Source organism: Myodes glareolus, chromosome 5 (genome assembly GCF_982192425.1).
Source record: "Myodes glareolus chromosome 5, mMyoGla1.1, whole genome shotgun sequence".
NCBI classification, from domain to species: Eukaryota; Metazoa; Chordata; class Mammalia; order Rodentia; family Cricetidae; genus Myodes; species Myodes glareolus.
In genome coordinates this window covers 80185643-80207006 of record NC_142030.1, presented here as the reverse complement: position 1 = coordinate 80207006, position 21364 = coordinate 80185643, and the positions used below count along the sequence as shown (strand labels likewise).

The window sequence follows — 21364 nt, the reverse complement described above, 5'->3', positions numbered from 1 at the left end:
TTAGCTTGTTTAAAGTTGTTAATGAGTGTGGCTGTACACTCTGCCCTAGGGTGTAGTTGCTTGGTGTTTTGGACATTAAGATGACCCATAAAGGTGGATACACTCCACCCTGACCAAAGGTCAGAGAATTCAAGCATACTTCTGCTGCTTCTTTTGAATTAAGAGGTTTGACCTAGGGAGTGGCTGCCTGTAGTATACTTGGTCTAGGGTGGTTTCATTGTCTAAACAACAGAATGCTTTTCTAATGAATTAATGACTTGATGTTTCAAAGTATTGAAACCAGTAGCTGTTTTAGTTGTCCTTTGTATCATGTTAAAGCCGTCTCTTGCCTTCTCCCCCTGTTGTATTGGGGTATAAAAGTATATGGAAAATAAAACTGGGCAGTTTCAGCACTAGAACTCCCTCCCGGTACTATCCTGTGCTTGCTTCTGTTTTATTACTTTCACTCTTGTCTTTGTTCTCTTTACTTATTTTTCTAATCTCCATGCTCCTACCCTGGTAAGTGGTATACTTGTCGAAGCTGATCTGACACCAGCTCCCTAATAAATCACACACATGCTTATTCTTATGAATAAGAATTGGCCTTAGTTTGGCTTGTTTCTTGCCAGTGTTTCTTAGGTTAAATTATCCCAACTACCTTTTGCTTCTGGGCTTTTATCTTTCTCTATTCTGTATACCTTTCTTTACTTCTTTCTCCATGGCTGGCTATGTAGCTGGGTGGCTGGCCCCTGATGTCCTCCTCTCCTTGTTTTCTTGTTCCTCCATTGTCCCTCCTCCCAGAATTCTCCTATTTATACTCTCTGCCTGCAAGCCCAACCTATCATTGTTCCTGCCTTACTGTTGACTGTTCAGCTCTTTACTAGGACCATCACGCAATTTAGACAGGCACAGTAACACGCTTCACTTAAATGAATTCAGTGTAAAGAAAAGTCGTGCATCTAAAAGTAATATTCCCCAACAGTTTCTCTTTGTTTGGTTTGCTTTGGTTGAAGTGAGTAAAGAAAATCTGCACTTTAATATGTGTGTAGTTAGGAGAGGAGTAATTAGGTAACTGATGTTCTTTGACACTGTGTGGAAACTCTAAAAGTGTTATTCTAAAAGTTACGTTGAATTGGGTGGTGGTGCTGCAGGCCTTTAATCCCAGAACTTGGAGGTAAAGGCAGGTGGAACTCTGGTTGGAAGCCTGACTGATCAATATAATGAGTTCAGGCTTATCCAGGGCTATATAGTAAGACTTTGTCTCAAGAACAAAACCCAAAAATGTTAGTTGCTTTGTGAAATGGGCCTTTTGCTCTGTTAAATTCCTGTGGATTATTTTATTCTTTGTCATTTTTTTATTCTACATGATTGTAAAACAATGTTATTATTTGGAAAACTCACTGTTTATATACTTCATTTAAATATTGATTTGATCGAACTGAGGATTGTAGCAAGTCACATTTGTTAAAAATCATTCTCTATATTATTAGAAAAATCATGTCATGAAATTTGTAAACTTAGGGTTTGTTCAGAATTTTATAAATAAATTTATAAGTAAAAAAATTCTAATTTTTATTTGCAAGTTCAAATCAATGATAAACACCCGTGAGATTTTCTCATAGGCTGCTATTATTTATTTTAAGGAAGAAAATTTGTCAGATACTCTTGATTGAAATCATGTTGGTTAGTCATTTATTCTTTCAAGTAAAAATGATATTCTAGAAAAAAGGTATCAACTTAGCTTATAATTCAACTATCGCAGGGATTAAAGTTGTGTAAAAATTTTAAACTGCTTAATGCTACTGTTTGGATTTTTTATTTTTGTTTACTTTTTGAGTATCAGGAGTTATTTGTTGTTATTATTATTGTTATTATTATTTTATTTTAAAAAATACCAATCCAAATTCCCACTTCCCCCCCCCCACTGCCCTCCCACTCTCTCCACAATCCCCCCCCTCCAATCTTAAGAGAGGGCAAAGCACTCTGCCCTGTGGAAAGTCGAAGGCCCTCCTCACTACATCCAGATTGAGCAAGGTGTACATCCAAAGAGAATAGGATTCCAAAAAGCCAGTACGTGCAGTAGAGACAAATCCCAGTGCCATTGTCATTGGCCCCTCAGTCTGCTCCAACTGTCAACCACATTTAGAGGGACTAATTTGATCCCATGCTTGTTCATTCCCAGTCCAGTTGGGGTTGGTGAGCTCCCATTAGCTCAGACACACTGTCTCAGTGGGTGAACCCCTCATGGTTTTGATTTTTTTGGTCATCTTGTCCCTCCTTCCGCTCTTCAACCAGACCTTGGGAGCTCAGTCCAGTGATCCAATGTGGGTCTCTGCCTCTGTTTCCATCTGTTGTTGAATGAAGGTTCTATGGTGATATTTAAGATAACCATCAATCTGACTACAGGACAAGGCCAGTTCAGGCACCCTCTCCTCTATTGCTTAGGGTCTTAGCTGGGGTCATCCTTGTGGGCTCCTGGGAATTTTTCTAGAGCCAGATTTCTTGCTAACCCCCAAATGGCTCCCTCAATCAAGATATGTCTTTCCTTGCTCTCATATCTGTCCTTCCTTCATCTCCACTATCCCATTCCCTCAAGCGCTCACCAACCCTCCCCTTCTCCCCTTTTCTTTCCTTTCTCCCTTACCTCTACCTCCCCACCCCAATGCTCCCAAATTTTGTTAGGTGATCTTGTCTGCTTCCAATTTCCAGGTGGATCTATATATGTTTTTCTTTGGGTTCATCTTATTACTTAGCTTCTCTAGGATCATAAGCTATTGGCTCAATGTCCTTTGTTTATGGCTAGTATCCACTAATGAGTGAGTACATACCATGTTCATATTTTTAGCTCTGGGTTATCTCACTCAGGATAGTGTTTTCTAATTCCATCCATTTGCATGCAAAATTCAAGATGTCATTGTTTTTTTACCGCTGAGTAGTACTCTAATGTGTAGATGTGCTACACTTTCTTTATCCATTCTTCCATTGAAGGGCATCTAGGTTGTTTTTTTTTTTATTTATTATGTATTCAATATTATGTCTGTGTGTATGTCTGCAGGCCAGAAGAGGGCACCAGACCTCATTACAGATGGTTGTGAGCCACCATGTGGTTGCTGGGAATTGAACTCAGGACCTTTGGAAGAGCAGGCAGTGCTCTTAACCTCTGAGCCATCTCTCCAGCCCCATCTAGGTTGTTTTTTAAAATACACCATTACTTTTATGCTATCAGCAAATGGAAAAGCAGGAGAAAAGGTGAAAATTGCCTTAGTTAGAATTACAGTAGAAGTAATTGAGCTTAGAAAGGATTTTTGTTCTTCCTAGAGTTTCATGTTCACGCTTTCAGAACTGCTCTTGTTTATACTGTGATCAGAAAAACGTTAAATCCACATTAGATTTCCTTCATATAACTGGCCCATTGTTTCGAAAAGTTGAAAAAGAAATAGTTTAGTTTGTTGGTTTGATCAGTGTTTGAAATCCAAGCAAAAAAATTATTAAAGTTTAAATATTGTGATTGTTTCTGATATCCTCAAATCATGTATAAACATAAGAATTTATTTCAGTTCCTACCTGTTAGATCAGACTGTAGCTCTTAAGACCCTTAATCTGTCTGGTTTTTTTCTCCTTTCCATTTGTTTCTTTATTCTTGGTCTCTTTCTATTTTCCTTTAACTCTGAATTTCATATATTTAAGAGAAGTTAGAATTTCTTTATTCTTTCTGGAAAATACGCTTTTATTACTGAGTTAAAATGTTACTTTCAATAGTATAGGATTATAATTATGAACATAAATACCTTTATAATCCCACACTGAGAGGAAGAGCATGGCACTCTTGATTTCATCTTGCATGGTTCCCAGGGCCTCCTGAGGTGACAGAGACCACAGACATCCATGTAGACTTCAGCTGTAGGTAGGCCACGGACCCAGGCATGGCCCACAGTATCAGCTTGGGCTCAGTAAACATCCTTTCTATGGGTGAAAGGACTTGTCACTCAGGTGGGAATGGTTGTGGCCCTAACCTTGGGCCTCTATGTGACCTTTGGTGGCAGTGCAGGACCCGGACTTCAGCACAGACTCCAGCCATGGTAGAACCATGGACCCCGACATGGTCCTCTTCAGTGACTGGGTCTGGATGTCACCACTGCCCCAATGGCAGGATGGCCCTGAGACACCTTCATGGCCCTTGATCTCTGTTGACTACATGCCTTCTATGGTAACAGATGCATTGGACATCAGCACAGATCCAAGATATAGTAGGGCCACAGACCCTAACATGATCCTCAGCTGCAGCTCTGACCCAGATGTTACCATGACCTTGTGTAGCAATGCAGACCACTCAGACCTGGATGCTTCCTGGCCCTTGGACACCAACTTGGACTCAGGTTACTGATCTGATCCTGGGCACCCTCATGGTGCTTGGTAACAACAGGTGCCCCATATGTCAATCCAGACTCTGGCTGCTATAGGGCTATGGACCTGACATGGCTCTCAGCAGCAACCTGGACCCAGATGATGCCTTGACCCTAGGTGGCAGCACAGTCCACCCATATCTGTATGGCCCCTGCTGTGATGTGGCCCTCAGAGTCCAACCAAGTTGCAGTCTCTGGTCCAGATCCCAGACCTCTATATTGGCCCTAGTGGCAACCTGGGCCACAGACTTCAACAGAGACCCTGTCTGTGGCTGGGACATAGACCCAGACATGGCCTCAGGCAGCCTGGTTGACATCCTTACTCCAAGTGGTAGTTCCGGCAATGTGTATTAGGATGACTTTGGTAGAAATATGGCCCCATACACCAGTGAGGCCATAGGTTGCAGCCCAGATCTCAGGCTTCATGTGGCCTTTCATGGCTCCCTTTGACATGGGAGTCAACATAGACCTCAGCTGTGGTAGGACCACGAACCCAGACGTCGTCCTTGGCAGTAGCCCAGACCTGGTTGTCTTCATAGTCCCAAGTGACAGCAAAGGCCATCCTGGTCAGTATGGCCCCAGCAGCAGCCTGGATCATTGACTCAAACACGGATGAAGGAGGCAGCCCAGGCTACTGGAATCAGCAAACACTTGACAGCACCAGGAGACATGGACATCAAACACAGACCATGGCTGTTGTTGGACAGGGACCCCATATGGTTCTTGGCAGCAGCTCGGCTCAGACATTATCATCATGATGGCACTAGGTGGCAAGTAGATCTTTCCCTCCGTCTACTCCTCACTGTTGTCACCATGGATTGAGGGGGCCAACAGACCAGTCCCTCAGTCTACTCACCACCGTCATAGGTGCCACCATCCAGGTAGCAAGCAGATCTGCCCTCATGCATACCTACCTACCTGCCATATGCATGCATTGTCTGCAGAGGCCAGAAGAGGGCATTGGATCCCCTGGAACTAGAGTTAGAGACAGTTGCTAACCACCATGTGGGTGCTAGGAATCAAATTCAAGTCCTTTGGAAAAAAGAGCACTTTGGAAAGTGCTCTTAATCATTGAGCCATTTGTCCAGTCCCCTGGGTTACATTTCTTTCTTAACGTTATTTAATATTTTATTTGTATTGTACTATTATACTATCTTTAAGATGTCAAATTACTGGTTTTCCAATATTATGTTTTATAACCTGTGGAGAGAATTATTCCATAAATATATCATCCTTGATTTTGTTTCATGAGCTTTAAGGTTTGCAGTGAAGAGTATTTAGACTTTTAGGGGTATTTTCTGAAATTTAAAGATTGCAGTTGAACTGAATGTGATTGTACGTTGAAAGCTGAAGTATTACATTGCAGTAATACTTTCGTACAAAATCCTGTTGTCATGTTACTGACAGTTAAGTCATGATTTACTAACTGTCTTTTTATTTGTCTGATTACATCTCTTCTGCCTGTCAGGAGAGAGTTGATTGAGTAGTTAGAAAGACTTGTAGGCTTAACCAAAAGCTGTTAGACTCACCAGCTATGGTTTACTAGATCTGATACACAGATCAAAATCAATAAAAATTATTTGAAGCAAAATCCAGAAAAGTGCAAGGGTGGAATTTCCAGTTATATTCTGCCAGTGGTGTTACAAATCATACTGACTTTAAACTCAATGCTTTCTGACACTCTTCAGGAAAATTCCAACTGATTTGTAGTGATAATGGTTTTTATAGATCTGATTGGTTATTCATGTAGGTTACTTTAGTCTCCTGCCCATAAGAGACAGAAATGATAATGCTGACCCAAAGTTCCCACTCTAAGGCTTACTTATATTGTTAGAATATGAGTATGGCACAAAGCCCCTATATAAAGACATCTTTCTCAGGCATCACTTTTCAAGACCCCTAGGCAGAGATGAATCAAGGAGTCAAACTTTTGAAGGCAAAGTTATTTACTGAATAAATAATAAAGGGATTTGACCTTGTTGGGGAGTGTAACACAAATTCTAATGGGTTTTAATAATAAAAACCCAGGGTCAGATAGTAGGGGGGAAAGCTGACAGATCAGAGAAGTAGTATCGCCAACTACTTGAGAGACCTTTTACCTCTTTGAATCCTCAGACCAAATGGGCAATCCCGCCCTTAGACTGCATCTCTAAACTGCATCTATCTCCACCAAATCTCAGACTTCAGGGTGATCCTCAAACTGCAGGGATAGTCCTCAGAGTGCACTGAGCTCTTGTCTCCTTCCATCTTACATTTCTCTTTCCGCCAAGCCATAATATTCCTGTCTCTATTTCTCTAGTTCTGGGATTAAATGACAAACAAAGCTGCTATGAACATAGTTGAGCACATGTCCTTGTGGCACAATTGAGCATCCTTTGGATATATATCCAAAAGTGGTATTACTGGGTCTTGAGGAAGGTTGTTTCCTAAAATCGCCACACTGACACCCAAAGGGGTTGTACCAGCTTGCATTCCCACCAGCAATCAATGCAGAAGTGTTCCCTTTCCCAACAACCTCTCCAGCATAAGTTGTCATCAGTGTTTTTGATCTTGGCCATTCTTATAGGTATAAGATGGAATCTCAGAGTTGTTTTGATTTGCATTTCTCTGATGACTAAGGATGTTGAGCATTTCCTTAAATGTCTTTCAGCCATTTTGGATTCCTCTGTTGAGAGTTCTCTGTTTAGGTCTGTACTCCATTTTTTTTTTTATTGGATTATATGTTCTTTTGGTGTCCAATATCTTGAGTTCTTTGTATATTTTGGAGATCAGCCCTCTGTCTGATATGGGGTTAGTGAAGATCTTTTCCTATTCTGTAGGCTGTCGTTTTGTCTTGTTGACCATGTCCTTTGCTTTACAGAAGTTTTTCAGTTTCAGGAGGTCCCATTTATTAATTGTTTCTCTCAGTGTCTGTGCTGCTGGGGTTCTATTTAGGAAGTGTTTCCCTGTGTCAATGCATTCAAGTGTACTTCCCACTTTCTCTTCTATAAGGTTCAGTATGGCTGACTTTATGTTGAGGTCTTTGATCCATTTGGATTTGAGTTTTGTGCATGATGATGGATATGAATCTATTTTCATTTTTCTACATGTTGATATCCAGTTATGCCAGCACCACTTGTTAAATATGCTTTCTTTTTTCCATTTGATATTTTTTGCTTCCTTGTAAAAAATCATGTGTTCGAAGATGTGTGCATTGATATCCGGATCTTCTGTTTGGTTCCATTGGTCCTCCTGTCTGTTCTCATGCCAATACCAGTCTGTTTTCAGTACTGTAGCTCTGTAGTAAGTAGAGTTTGAGGTCAGGGATTGTGATGCCTCCAGAAGTTCTTTTATTGTACATGATTGTTTTGACTATCTTGAGTTCTTTAATTTTCCATATGAAGTTGAGTACCATTCTTTCAAGGTCTTTGAAGACTTTTTCTGGGATTTTGATGGGCATTGTGTTCAATCTGTAGATTGCTTTTGGTAAGATTGCCATTTTTACTACGTTAATTCTGCTTACCCAAGAGCATGGGAGATCTTTCCATTTTCTGGTGTCTTCTTCAATTTCTTTCTTCAAAGATTTAAAGTTCTTTCATACAAATCTTCCACTTGTTTGGTTAGAGTTACTCCGAGATATTTTATGCTATTTGTGGCTATTGTGAGTGGTGTTGATTCTCTAATTTCTTCCCCAGCCTTTTTATCATCTGTGTATAGGAGGGCTACTGATATTTTTTAGTTAATCTTGTATCCTACTACATTGCTGAAAGTATTTATTAGTTGTAGAAGTTCCTTGGTAGAATTTTTGCGATCACTTATGTAAATTATCATTTCATCAGCAAACGGTGAGGGTTTGACTTCTTTTTCCAATTTGTATCCCCTTGATCTCCTTTTTGTGGCTTATTGCTCTAGCTAGGACCTCAAGAACTATATTGAATATATACAGAGAGAGTGGACAACCTTGTCTTGTCCCTGGTTTCAGTGGAATCGCTGGGAGTTTCTCTCCATTTAGTTTGATGTTGGCTGTTGGCTTGCTATATATTGCCTTTATTATGTTTAGGTATGTTCCTTGTATCCCTGCTCTCTCCAAGACCCTTATCATGAAGGGATGTTGTATTTTGTCAAAAGCTTTTTTGGCATCTAATGAGATGATCATGTGGTTTTTATTTTTCAGCTTGTTCATATGGTAGATTAAGTTGACAGATTTTTGTATGTTGAACCATCCCTGCATCTGTGGGATGAAGCCGACTTGATCATGGTGGATGATGGTTCTGATGTGTTCTTGGATTCGATTTGCTAGTATTTTATTTAGTATTTTGCATCATTGTTCATGAGTGAGATTGGTCTGTAATTCTCTTTCCTAGTAATGTCTTTCTGTGGTTTGGGTATCAGGGTAATTGTAGCTTCATAAAAAGAGTTTGGCCAGGCGGTGGTGGCACATGCCTTTAATCCCAGCACTCAGGAGGCAGAGGTAGATGGATCTCTGTGAGTTTAAGACCAGCCTGGTCTAAAAGAGCTAGTTCCAGGACAGCCTCAGCTACAGAAAAATCCTGTCTCGAAAAACAAAACAAAACAAAGCAAAAAAAGAGTTTGGCAATGTTCCTTCTGTTTCTTTTGTGTGGAATAATTGGAGGAGTATTGTATTACTTCTTTGAAAGTCTTGTAGAATTCTGAGCTGAAACCATCTAGTCCTGGGCTTTTTTTGATTGGGAGACTTTTGATGACTGTTTCTATTTCTTCAGCAGTTATTGGTCTGTTTAGTTTGCTTATCTGGTCTTGACTTAATTTTGGTAAGTGATATTTATCCAGAAAGTTGTCCACTTCCTTTAAGTTTTCCAATTTTGTGGAGTGCAGGTTTTTGAAATATGACCTGATGATTCTCCGTTTTTCCATTGTGACTGTTGTTATGTCCCCCTTTTCATTTCTGATTTTGTTAATTTGGATATCTCTCTCTGCCTTTTGGTTAGCTTGGATAAAAGTTTGTCTATTTTGATGATTTTCGCGAAGAACCAGCTCTTTGTCTCATTGATTCTTTGTATTGTTTTCTTTATTTCTATTTTGTTGATTTCAGCTCTCACTTTGATTATTTCCTGCCATCTAGTTCTCTTTGGTGAGTTTGCTTCTTTTTGTTCTAAAGTTTTCAAATGTTTAAATTCACTAGTGTGGGATTTTTCCAGTTTCTTTATGTAGGCATTTAGTGCTATGAACTTTCCTCTTAAACACTGTTTTCATTGTGTCCCATAAATTTGGGTATGTTGTGTGGTCATTTTCATTGGATTTTAGGAAGTCTTTAATTTCCCCCTTTATTTCTTTCTTGACCCATTTATGATTCAGGTGAGCATTGTTGAATTTCCATGTGTTTGTGGGTTTTCTGAAATTATTATTGCTGTTGACTTTTAGTTTTATACCATGGTGATCTGATAAGGTACATTGGGTTATTCCAATTTTTTTTTTATTTGTTGAGGTTTGTTTTGTTACGCAACAGTTTTGTTCCTTTGTGCATGTCTGCTATTTCAGAGGTTTCTTTATGGTCCAAGATGATTGCCAGTTTGGTCCTTCTACCACAGTTCCAGATTTCAGATGGTAGAAGGCAGGCAGCACACTCTGTTGTCTTTATGGACATTTGTAGAGTTTGTCACTGTTACATGCTTAATTCTTTTTAAATTAAACTCGGTAACTTGAATTAGCAAAGGAAACTAGGAAGATTGTCTTTATTCCAGGTCACCATGGACCAGGACGAAATTTGGGCATTCAAGTCTTATTCAAGAAACACAGGTAGATACTAGGAAACAACTGTCAAGTTATACCTGAAGCAAAGGCACAGATCACATAGTGTACTTTAGGTTGATTGACACTTTCCTTTTTTGTTTGCTTATTAAGCATCAGTGAAACATTTTAGAATTAAACAGTGAAAAAAATAAGTTTCTCAAAATTTTCAAATTCCTACATGTTATTTATGAGATTCAGGGACAATAAATCAGTATTCCTAGAACTTTCGATTATTTTAAACATCTAAAAATCTTAACACTCTATTATTTGAGAGACTTTTACTGCTTGAGAATTTCATATATACATATAATACGTATTGGTCAAATCCACCCCTCAAGCCTTTCTACTCACTTCCTCCCTTTATCTCCTCTAATAACCTCGTTTCTGCCGCATCTCATGTGCTCTGCTTTTAAGCCCACGAAGTCTACTGAATGTTGTCTATATGTGCAAGGGTATAGGACTGTGCCAGAGTAGTCTCTGAAGGACCACGTTCCTGAATAAAACCACCTCTTCTCTCCTCCAACAGCCATCAGTAAGTAGCCTTTAGCTCCCCAAATGTCCCCATATGTATGGGACTTCATGAACCCCTCCCCCGTTCGTGCTAATATGCTAACTTGATCTGCAGAGGCCTTAAGCATGTAGTCATAGCCACTGTGTCCATGTGTTCAGTAGCCTTCATTAAGATTCTTCTCTGTATTCTGTGAATGATAGTAAGCTATTAAAATGTTTTTCAGAGGGATGACATGATCAAATTTTCATTTAGAAAATCACCTTGGTTACATTGCAAGGATGTATTTTTGACATGTTGTAGAATATAGCATAGATATTAATAAAATTCCAGTTGAGAATAAGCAAGACTGAAAGTAGATATGGATATAGATTTGAATATACTTAATACTTAAGAAGTAAAGTAACCAGTATCTTTAGTATGTGAGTAGATTGAGAAAATGGAGGAGGAAGACAGTAGTGATGCCTTTATTTTTCTTTCTTAATTTGCTGAGAGTACAAAGAATAAATAATATGTATTTATACCTGATTGATAACAAATTTGTGGTTTATATCTTGATTGATAACAAACTTATGATTGGCTCATAGTTTATTTATTTATTTGGCTATTGTTTATTTAAAGAAATACAATAAATGCCTAAAAATATGAATAAACTTCTTTTATTTTCCTCTTTCTTACTGTTTCTAATGTAATCTGTATCTTCCCTTTCTTCATTCAATGTAGCCATCATGTGGAATTGTTTCTTGTTCTCCTTTGCCACTCTGTGTGTGTGTGTGTATGTATGTTTCTCCGTATCTGTGCATGTGTGCATTTGTGTATGGAGGCCAGAGCCCAGTCATAGGCATTCCTCAGGCACCATCTACTTGTTTGAGTAAAGATCACCCACTAGCCCAGAACTCAGCAAATAGGCTAGGCTACCTGTCCATGGAGCTCAGATATCTACTTACCTCTACTTCCCCAGCACTGAGATTCTGAACATGATTGTCATGCCAGTATTTTTTTTTTAATGTGAGTTCTGGGGTAGAGCATGAATAATAAAATCTCAGAGACAGATATAGACAGATATTGGGGTTCAACCTAAAGATCAGAAAAGGAAAACAGCCAAGCCACTAGAGAGATCTTAATATCTACCAAGGCTCATCCTGCAGTGCTCACCACACATATCAAATCCACACTCCACTGAGTTCCTGTCTCTTCCCCTTTATATTCCCTCTCTGCCCAGCCATAACACTCCATCTCCACCTTCCTAGTGTTATGATTAAAGCGTGGCATCCCAAGTTCTGGGATCACCTTTGTGTGAGCTGTTTCTCTTTTAGATTCAATCTAAAGTTGTCCTTGAACTCAGAGAGATCCCTCTGTCTCCCACGTCCTGGGATTAAAGGTGTGTGCCACCACTCCCTGGCCTGTATAGCTGACTACTATGACTGCTTTGTCTTCTGATCTTTAGGCATGCTTTATTTATTAAAACACAAATATCATACTACTACCTTATTTTGCAAACACTTTATTGACTGAACCTTCTCCCCAGGATTCTTGTTTGCATTTTTAAATAGTTTTTGTAATTTTACAAACTTTAAAAAGGATATGTATGTAAATTTTTACTTAGTAAAAAGTATGCTATATGTAATTTTGAGATACTTTTTTACTCATTAAATTCCATGTATAAGTTGTCAGTATAATTCATTTATTTTGTGTGTTATATAATCTGCATGTACTTTGCTACTGATTGATATTTGGGTTTTCTTTTCTGTACATTTCTTTTTAGTTTTATTTATTTTTCTTTTTTGGTTTTTTCAAGACAGGGTTTCTCTGCAGCTTTGGAGCCAGTTCTGGAACTAGCTCTTGTAGACCAGGCTGGTCTCAAACTCACAGAAATCTGCCTACCTCTGCCTCCTGAGTGCTGGGATTAAAGGCGCGTGCCTCCACCACCTGGCCTGGTTTTTGTTTTTTTAAGACAAGGTTTCTCTGTGTAGCCCTGGCCATTCTGGAACTCATTCTGTAGACCAGGCTGGTCTTGAACTTAGAGATTCACTTGCTCTGTCTGCCAGTGCTGGGTTTAATTCTTGTCTCCTATTTTGTTTGTGTAAATTTTTCATGTATCTCCATAGAATACATAGTAGAATGATGACTTCGTGTAATATATAGATGTGTAATTTAGGAGAAGATGTTAAACACATTCCCTGAAACAGCAGTTCTGATTGACAGTCCTCCTAGCAAAGTATAAGAATTGAAAGCTGTGAGTGAAGAAGATGGCTCAGCAGGTGGAAGAGCCTGCCCCCAGACCTGCCAGCCTGAGCTCAGTTCCGGAACCTCCGTGTGGAGGAAAGAAACATGCTTTTTTTTCTCTTCTTACTGTTATGTTTTTGTTTTTTTTTTTTGTTTTTTGTTTTTTGTTTGTTTTTTTTTTGAGGAATAGCATTTCTTGTAGAGTCAGTGCTTTTTATACTTGATTTCAGAAATTGTCCTTTATCCGGTTATAAAGGGTATTTATCTATATGGTTTAGTTTTCAGGAGATGGGTTTGGATATAGTAGTGTGAAGAAGGTGTCCAGCTTTATGGTTTTCATGTAGATTATCATTCTTTTTCCTTAGTTAATTTGTTAAACATTTATTTCCTTGCTTTATGTTATACCTATGTTGTACCCCAAAGTCTATGTTGAAGAGTATATTGCTTGGACTCTGATCCATTGACTGATATGTCTCATTATACACTGTCTTAATACCTTTGCTTCTTCATAAATGCCAGTAACTAACAGGTCTTCTTTCTTGCTCTTTTCCAAGAATATGCCTGCTGTGATTGTCTCTATGGTCATCTGAATTATTATGTCACCTACAAGTAATAGGAGTTGTGTGTTTTCTAAACCTTTGGGCTCATTTACCTACAATAAAATCATTTGAGACTTTGAAAGGACTACTTCTACTGTTACTCTATTTAGTATATTCACTTTGCCTTGTTTTGTAATGTTTTATTTTAAATAAAGTATTGCCATTAATTTATTGTTTTTATTATGAAAAGATAATGTACTTTTTTTATTTTCAAGACAGGGTTTCTCTGTAGGTATGGAACCTGTCCTGGAACTTGCTCTGTAAACCAGACTGGCCTTGAACTAACAGAGATCTGTCTGTCTCTGCCTCCCAAGCGTTGGAATTAAAGACATGTGCCTCTACCGCTCGGTTGATACTGTACTTTTTATATTTCTGTTTAGATTATCATGGTTAGTACTCCTCATTTAGTAGGTTACTATGGCTAATGCTGGTGAATTTTTCTCTTTTCACCTTTCCATACCTTCACTGACCAGTTGGTCATAATGTGGTCCATCTTTATGACTGAATTAAATATTGTTGTAGTTTGCTTAAAGTTTTTAAATTACTATTTATAAACGATATGTGCCTTAATTTTTCAAAATGGTTTTGACTGGTTTAGTTTTAGTATTAGGGCCATGGTAATTCAGTGAAATAAGTTGGAATTTATTTTATTTTTATTATCTTTTTTTAATTTTTAAACATTTATTCATTTATTATGCATACAATATCTGCCTACATGTGTGCCCGCAGACCAGAGAGGGCACCAGATCTCATTACAGATGTTGTGAGCCACCATATGGTTGCTGGAATTGAACTCAGAATTGAACTAAGGACCTTTGGAAGAGCAGGCAATGCTCTTAACCACTGAGCCATCTCTCCAGCCCCCTATTTATATTATCTTGAAGAATTTTTATAAAGTTAGGATGATTGTTTTTCAGTGCTAGGCGTAGTGACCTACCCCTTTAAACCCTGCACTCAGGAGGTAGAGGCAGGCAACTCTCTGAGAGTTCGAGGCCAGCCTGGTGAGACCTATCTTGAAAAAGTAAAGCAGAACAACAAACAAGATGATTTCCTCCCCCCACCCCCAAAAAATTTGGTAGATTTGGCCTGTAAGGTCGTCTTGGTTTGGCACTTGTGAAACTCTTGTAAACTACTCTAAATTTAATAAAAACTTCAGGCTATTTATTTCTTCTTGAGTTCCCCCTAGAATTTCCCAATTTGGATATGGATTTTTAATGTTATTTTATATGGTTATTAACATTTCTTTATTTTATATTTTAATTTTAGACTCATTCTTGAGTTCTAGATTCCTTATTTACATGAAAGTAATTTTATTAATATTCTACCTTTAGTATTTTACATTTTTATTAGGGTTAGGATAGCAACCTAGTTGATCTTGTTTATATTTTCAATTCTCTCCTTAATTTCAGTTCAGCTTTTCTTAAACACTTTTTATTATGTAGTTTCTGTATTAAAAATCGTTTAGAAAATCTTTAAGAACATTGATTTCTAAGTTAGCAAATGACCTCTTTTGTAAGAAAGCAAATGCTTTCTAGTTCTTAAATCTTTTATCCCTAATTTGTTCCTTTACATAAACTTTCCATATCTTAGCGTGAATTTCATTTTATTTGCTTTATTCAGTCAAATTTATAAAGTTTTATAAAAATGTAAAAGCTTATTTAGAAAGGACCTCTGATGCATCAGTTAAGATTATTTCTTCAATATTAGTTTGGTTTTCTGTTGTTCATATCTGTGGCTCCTCATTCCTCAAGTTTCTTCATGAGCAACATGCTTATCTCAGTACTTAGTTTGATTTTGTATTTTGAGATAGGGTCTTACTATGTTGAACACTGAAGCTTAAGAGATCCTACATCTCAGCCTTCTGAATTTACTTTTTATATTTAAAATTTAATATTATATCCTTCATGTATTATGTGTATATTGCATGCATATGTATCTTTGGGCATGTATTCTTACATACATACAGAGACTAAAACAGGATGTATGGTGTCCTCCTCTGTTGTTTTCTGCCAATTGATTATCTTCTCATACCTCTTTGAAAAAAAGTATTATTTTCCTCATAAGGAGCCAGAATTTACCTCATTCGTTGTTTTGTGTGTGTGTGTGTGTGTGTGTATGTGTGTATATGTGTGTGTGTGTGTGTGTGTGTGTATATACACATATACAAATAATATATATATATATATATATATAGAGAGAGAGAGAGAGAGAGAGAGAGAGAAAGAGAGAGAGAGTTTTGTGTGTTTTTTGAGACAGGGTCTCACTGAGGAGCCCTGGCTCTGCCTTGGACTCTTCTTTCTGAATGCCAGTCTGATTCACTGTTTCTGCTTTTAATTATGTATATGTTCTTGTGTATGCATGTGGGTTTATGTGCACGAGTGCTCCTAGAGACTAGAAGCATTGGAGTTTTTGGAGCTGGAGTTACCTACAGTTGTGAGCAGTCTGATGTGAACCAAATCCAGGTCCTCTGTAAAAGCAGCAAGCTGCTGAGCCATCTCTCTAGCCATTTTCTTTGCATCTCATTTTGTTGATGTTTACATTGAATGTATAGTTCATGTGAGCAGTGTAGAAGATAATATTTTATAAATACATAATGATTTTGTTGAAGAAGCATATATATGTTTATAATCAACTTGGCGTGATGTCTACTACACAAATTCTAGAGTCAGAATCTCTCAGCTATATGTCTTTGGGAAACCACTTAATTTTTTTATGCCTCAGTTTCCATAAACATAACATAAAAATAGTATTTTAATAGTTTGTTGGGAATATTAAAATAATTGGTATATGTAAAATACAAAGAAAACTATCTGGTACATAGGAGGTACTACTAACTTTTTGTTGACGCATGTTTATATAAGGTCCATGTAGTCTGTTGAATGTAAAATACGATAACACTGACATGATTTAATGAAAGTATGTGGAGAGTATACACTTTTGTTGGGCATTCAGATGAGAGTGGAAATGTCACCACTCCACTAAAAGTCACCTAGTGGAGTTAAAGCTTGGGCTGCACAAGGAAGAATTAAATTAGTGGGGAAGACAAATTCTTTTGTTTTAGTTGGTTGTTTTAGGTTAGACTGGTTGGGCATGCTCTCTTACCTAGACTTATTTTCAGTCTTAATGGTTACTAAGTGTCTTTGACTGTCTAGAATCTTCAACTCAAGGATTTTATCAAGTTTCTAGAAGTAGACCAGAGCAGGAACTAAATATTTATGTTAATGCTTTTGGGTTTTTTTGTTTGTTTGTTTATTGAGTCAGGGTTTCTCTGTGTAGCTTTGGTGCCTGTCCTGGAACTAGCTCTTGTAGACCAGGTTGGCCTTGATCATAGATCATAGAGATCTGCCTGCCTCTGGGATTAAGGGTGTGCACCATGGCTGTTAATGCTCTTTGAATACTACTACTGTTTGGCGGGTGTTTTGTCGGTTAAGAAATTTAAAACAAACTTATAGTAGTCTTCCTTTTTCTATTTGTGTAGGTGATTAATAATGCTTGTGCCACTCAGGCTATCGTAAGTGTGTTACTGAACTGTACCCATCAAGATGTCCACTTAGGAGAGACTTTATCAGAATTTAAAGAGTTCTCCCAAAGTTTTGATGCAGCTGTAAGTAGTCTTCTTAATCTTAAAATGACCTATTTATGATTGTTCTTGTTATAATAGGCTACTTTTCAATATTATTTTAGATGAAAGGGTTGGCATTGAGCAACTCGGATGTGATTCGACAAGTGCACAACAGTTTTGCCAGGTAAAGGATTTGTGTCTGTCTATTTGTTATCTCTCTATCAGTTTTTTGTGTCCCTTTCTCTCTCTCTCTCTCTCTCTTTGTATTGCTCTCACTCCTTTTTCTTCCATGTAGACAGCAGATGTTTGAATTTGATACAAAGACATCAGCCAAAGAAGAAGATGCTTTTCACTTTGTCAGTTATGTTCCAGTTAATGGAAGACTGTATGAATTAGATGGATTAAGAGAAGGACCAATTGATTTAGGTAATTTGCTTTCTGTTCTGGTATTTCACATTGGAGAAGGGAAAAAAGATTTTATATTTTCCTTTATGTTAGCTACAGTTCTACTTAAATTTTGAGGGTGAAAACTACTTTGAGGTAGTGTAATATGATGGTCTTGAACACTTGATGAAATTGAATGATAGGATCATATAGCAAAGGCTTACTGATACTATTCATTTGGGGCCTGTGAGTTTTTCCTAAGGGAATGTGCTTTTTCAACACATAGCTCACATAAGTAAATTTATTTATTTTGAGACTTTGCTTTCTAAGTAAACTGTGGTTGAGTTTGTGATCCTTTGTCTCTGTCTCTCTCCTGCTGGGATTACAACAAGAGATTACATCATGCTCAGTTTTGCAGTGGAGAACATGAGAGGGGAGGAAATGATCTTAAGGGAACTGGTCGTGGAGTACATATGTACAGTACACGTGACAAGCAAGCAGAAATAAGGGAAAGAAGAGAATTAACCAGAAGTGGCTAGGAGGCATCACGTAGGGCATCTTGGGAAACCGACAGATGGAAGCAGAGTGTAGTGAGGTGTATGTGTGAAAATGCTATAATGGAAAAGCCATATTTTTTATGATAGCTTAAGAAAAATGCTTCTAGCATGTGTGTGGCTGAGAGAGAGACAAACAAGACAGACAGACACACAGAGAGAGCGCATATGCTCACGAAGCCCTACAATAGATACTAAGCAAGAACTCTAAAACTCAACTACACTCTGGCTCTTCCCGAAAGAATTATAATTCTTTTTTGTGACTTCATTAACTTTATTTGTTGTATTAGATTACAATCAAGCAAACCTTTGCTTTATTTGAATCTGTGTTGTAAGAGGCTGCTTGTTTGTTTTGCTGCCACCCAGACTCCCGAAATAGCCACACAGAAACTATATTAATTAAATCACTGCCTGACCAATCACTATAGCATATTTCTGGCAAGCTCTTACATATTAAATTAACCCATTTTTATTATTTTATATTTTACCACATGGGTCATGGCCTACCAGGAAGGTTCCACCTGGCAGCTTACTAACCCTAACCCTAATGTCTTTTCCCTCTGTTGGCTACATGGCGTCTCACTGACTCCACCGTCTTTTTCCCAGCATTTAGTTTAGTCCCCCCGCCCAGTTCTATTCTGCTAAGCCATTGGCCAAAACAGCTTTTTTATTCATTAATCAATAAAAGCATTATATACACAGAAGAACTTCCCTTACCAAAATAAGGATTGAGTCCTTATTTTGCCACTAACTTGTGGATTTTTTTTTTTCTAAGCCTTCAGTTTTGTCACCTATAAAACATGATAACCTTAAAAAAATTGATAAAGAATTTATGTGTAGGGGAAGAAAGAGGGAGGGAGAGAAAAAGAGAAAGAGAGATTATGAATAAACATACCCATGTGTTAGACAAGCACTCAACCACTGAGTGTACATTTAGGTGAGTTGTCTCAGGGTTGTCCATTTAGATGAGTTATCTTCCTAATTTATTATTTACTTCCTCAAGTGTTTTATTTCATGTCTATTGCATGATAGCACGGCATGATGTTAAATGACAGTATTCTTTCTGTTATCAGAAAGTAAGAATTGAAGCTTACCATAACTAAAAAAATTGACAAGTTGTGTGGTGGCTCACACTTGCAGTTCAAGCTCTGGGAAGGCTCCATCAGAAGAACTGCTTGTTTTTAGGAGTAGTAGACTACATACTGAGACCTTTAGAACACATGACTTAAGTCCTGTATTTACTTGAGTATTGTTGATTAAAACTTAGAGAAATGTTAATGTTGTCTTTTCTATTTTTGTTTTAACTGTTTGACATTTCTTTTTAGGTGCATGCAATCAAGATGACTGGATTAGTGCAGTGAGGCCAGTCATAGAGAAAAGGATACAAAAGTAATGTTCCACTAATGTCATTGATGTATAAATCTGATTTTTAATGTTTTTTAATTTTAATTAAATTTTTAATTTAAAAAAGTTTTAATTCTTTTTTGTTAAACGTTAAACATCTAACCTCCTCTTGTTTAAATTAATGCTTTTGGAGATATATTTTAGAAATTTTCTTTTAGTGATATGGCAAGTAAGCATTGATCTCTATTGACTGAGGGTTTAGTTTTGTTAGTTTTGTTTTGACAGTTCAGGGTTTGATGTTTTCACATTATAAAACTAGAATACATTTTGTCATCTTTTAGCATTACATCTCTTTATTCAACATAATACTTTAGAGGTTTTTATTGTTGTTGTGTGGTGCTAGGGATCTAATTCAGGACCTTGTGCACACTAAGCTGGCACTCAACCACTGAGGTACATTTGCAGCAGCTGTTGAGTTTTTGTTGATGGGTAGTAATGTATAGTATAGAAGTTGATTTTTTTTTTAGCCTATTCACTCTTTGAAAAAAGTCTTTTATTCTGATCAAGTTCAGTTTATCAATATTTCCCACTATGAACTGTGTTTTGGTTGTCAAATTTAAGAGTTCTTTGCAAGGCACTAGATTCCATCTCATTTGTTTTCCTTAAGAGGTTTATAGTTTATTTTTAATTTAACTCTTAACTATTTTTAGATGATTTTGTGTATGGTGAGGTGTTTAGCTTTTAAGGTCTGTTTCTTTAGCCTATGCATATTCAATTTCTACATCACAAGTTGTTGAAAGGCTACCTATTTTTCACTGAATTCCTTCAATAACTGTTAAAAATTTCTATGTGATTTCTGCATATATGTGTGATTCTATTTCTTTGTCACAGTCTGTTTGGCCTCCTTTGGTCCTATCTGATGTACCTGATCAGGGTAGCTGTGAGCCTTGATACCTGGTGACCAGTACCTCATACTTCCATTTCGTTCTTCACAGTTTACTTTAGCCATTACAGTTGCTTTGTTTCTCAACACTTTTTAGCGTATTTTCTGTCACAGTTGCAAAAGTTTTTGTGAGATATGAATTAAAAAAAAGTTGTTTTTTTTAACAGTTTGAGAACTGATATACCTACTATGTTGAGCTTTTCAATTCCTGATTATAGTATATTTGTTTATTTAGATCTTGATTTCTTTCACCAGCATTTTGTATATTCAGCCTATAACTATGACATTTTTCTACCTAAACAAACATGATCTGCAAAAGGGAACAGCTTTGAGTTTCTCCTTTCATTTTTACCAATTTTGCTTTGTATGTTTTCTAGTTTAGTTGTTTACTGTCTGCATATTATGATCAGTGTTTTATTTTTCAGGATTGATTTTTTTTAAAATCAACATATAACTTTTGTTTTCTTTTCCATGAATGATTTGTCTAATAGCATAGCCATTTTTGCTTTATTTTGATTATTAAAAAAATGCACATTTTTCTCAATCCTTTAATTTTGTTTGCCTAATGACATATTTGAAATGAATTTTTATAGGCAGTATATATTCATGTGATGTTTTCCAATCTAACCTATCAGTTTTTAATTTATTGAGTTAATTTTTATCAAATATAATTTACATGAAATTACTTAAAATATTTTGTACATTTAATGTAATTAGTGTGGTTTAATTCTGCCCTTTAGATTTTCTCTTAATTCTTTTTGCTTTTCTGTTTTCTGTTTCCTGCTAGTTACTCTGACATTTTTTAGAATTCCATTTCTTTTTATCTATAGAATTTTTTTTGTGTGTGTATTCTCTGGATTTTTAGTGGTTTTTCATCAATCTTACTTGTGTCAGCATTTTACCAATTAAGACTGTAATGTGAAGGTCTTTCCTTCTCATACTTTGACTGTCCAAAGTATGTCAATATCATTGCTATGCATAGTTTCTCTATGCATACTTTAGGAGAACATCAGCTGTAGAATTTTTTGCTTTCATCAACAAAGAGCATAGAAAACTTTGAGGAGATGCACGTACTATATGGAGTTGTGTTTTTACTTTTCCTGTTCTGTTTTGT

At 37.1% G+C, this 21364-nt stretch overlaps 1 protein-coding gene across 6 annotated transcripts in view; it reads left to right on the top strand.

Moving 5' to 3' along the window:
• The window catches only part of Uchl5 (ubiquitin C-terminal hydrolase L5), a 41650-nt gene that overhangs the window by 9315 nt on the left and 10971 nt on the right, over positions 1 to 21364 (top strand). For all 6 annotated transcript variants that reach the window (XR_015001403.2, XR_007231344.3, XM_085688147.2 and 3 more), the window contains exons 4-7: positions 16942 to 17067; positions 17148 to 17209; positions 17321 to 17451; positions 19289 to 19352. Coding sequence is in view for 4 of the 6 variants with exons in the window: in XM_085688147.2 (XP_085544273.1) it covers positions 16942 to 17067; positions 17148 to 17209; positions 17321 to 17451; positions 19289 to 19352 (383 nt within the window). In the remaining 2 variants the exon portion in view is untranslated. The remainder of the gene's footprint in view (positions 1 to 16941; positions 17068 to 17147; positions 17210 to 17320; positions 17452 to 19288; positions 19353 to 21364) is intronic.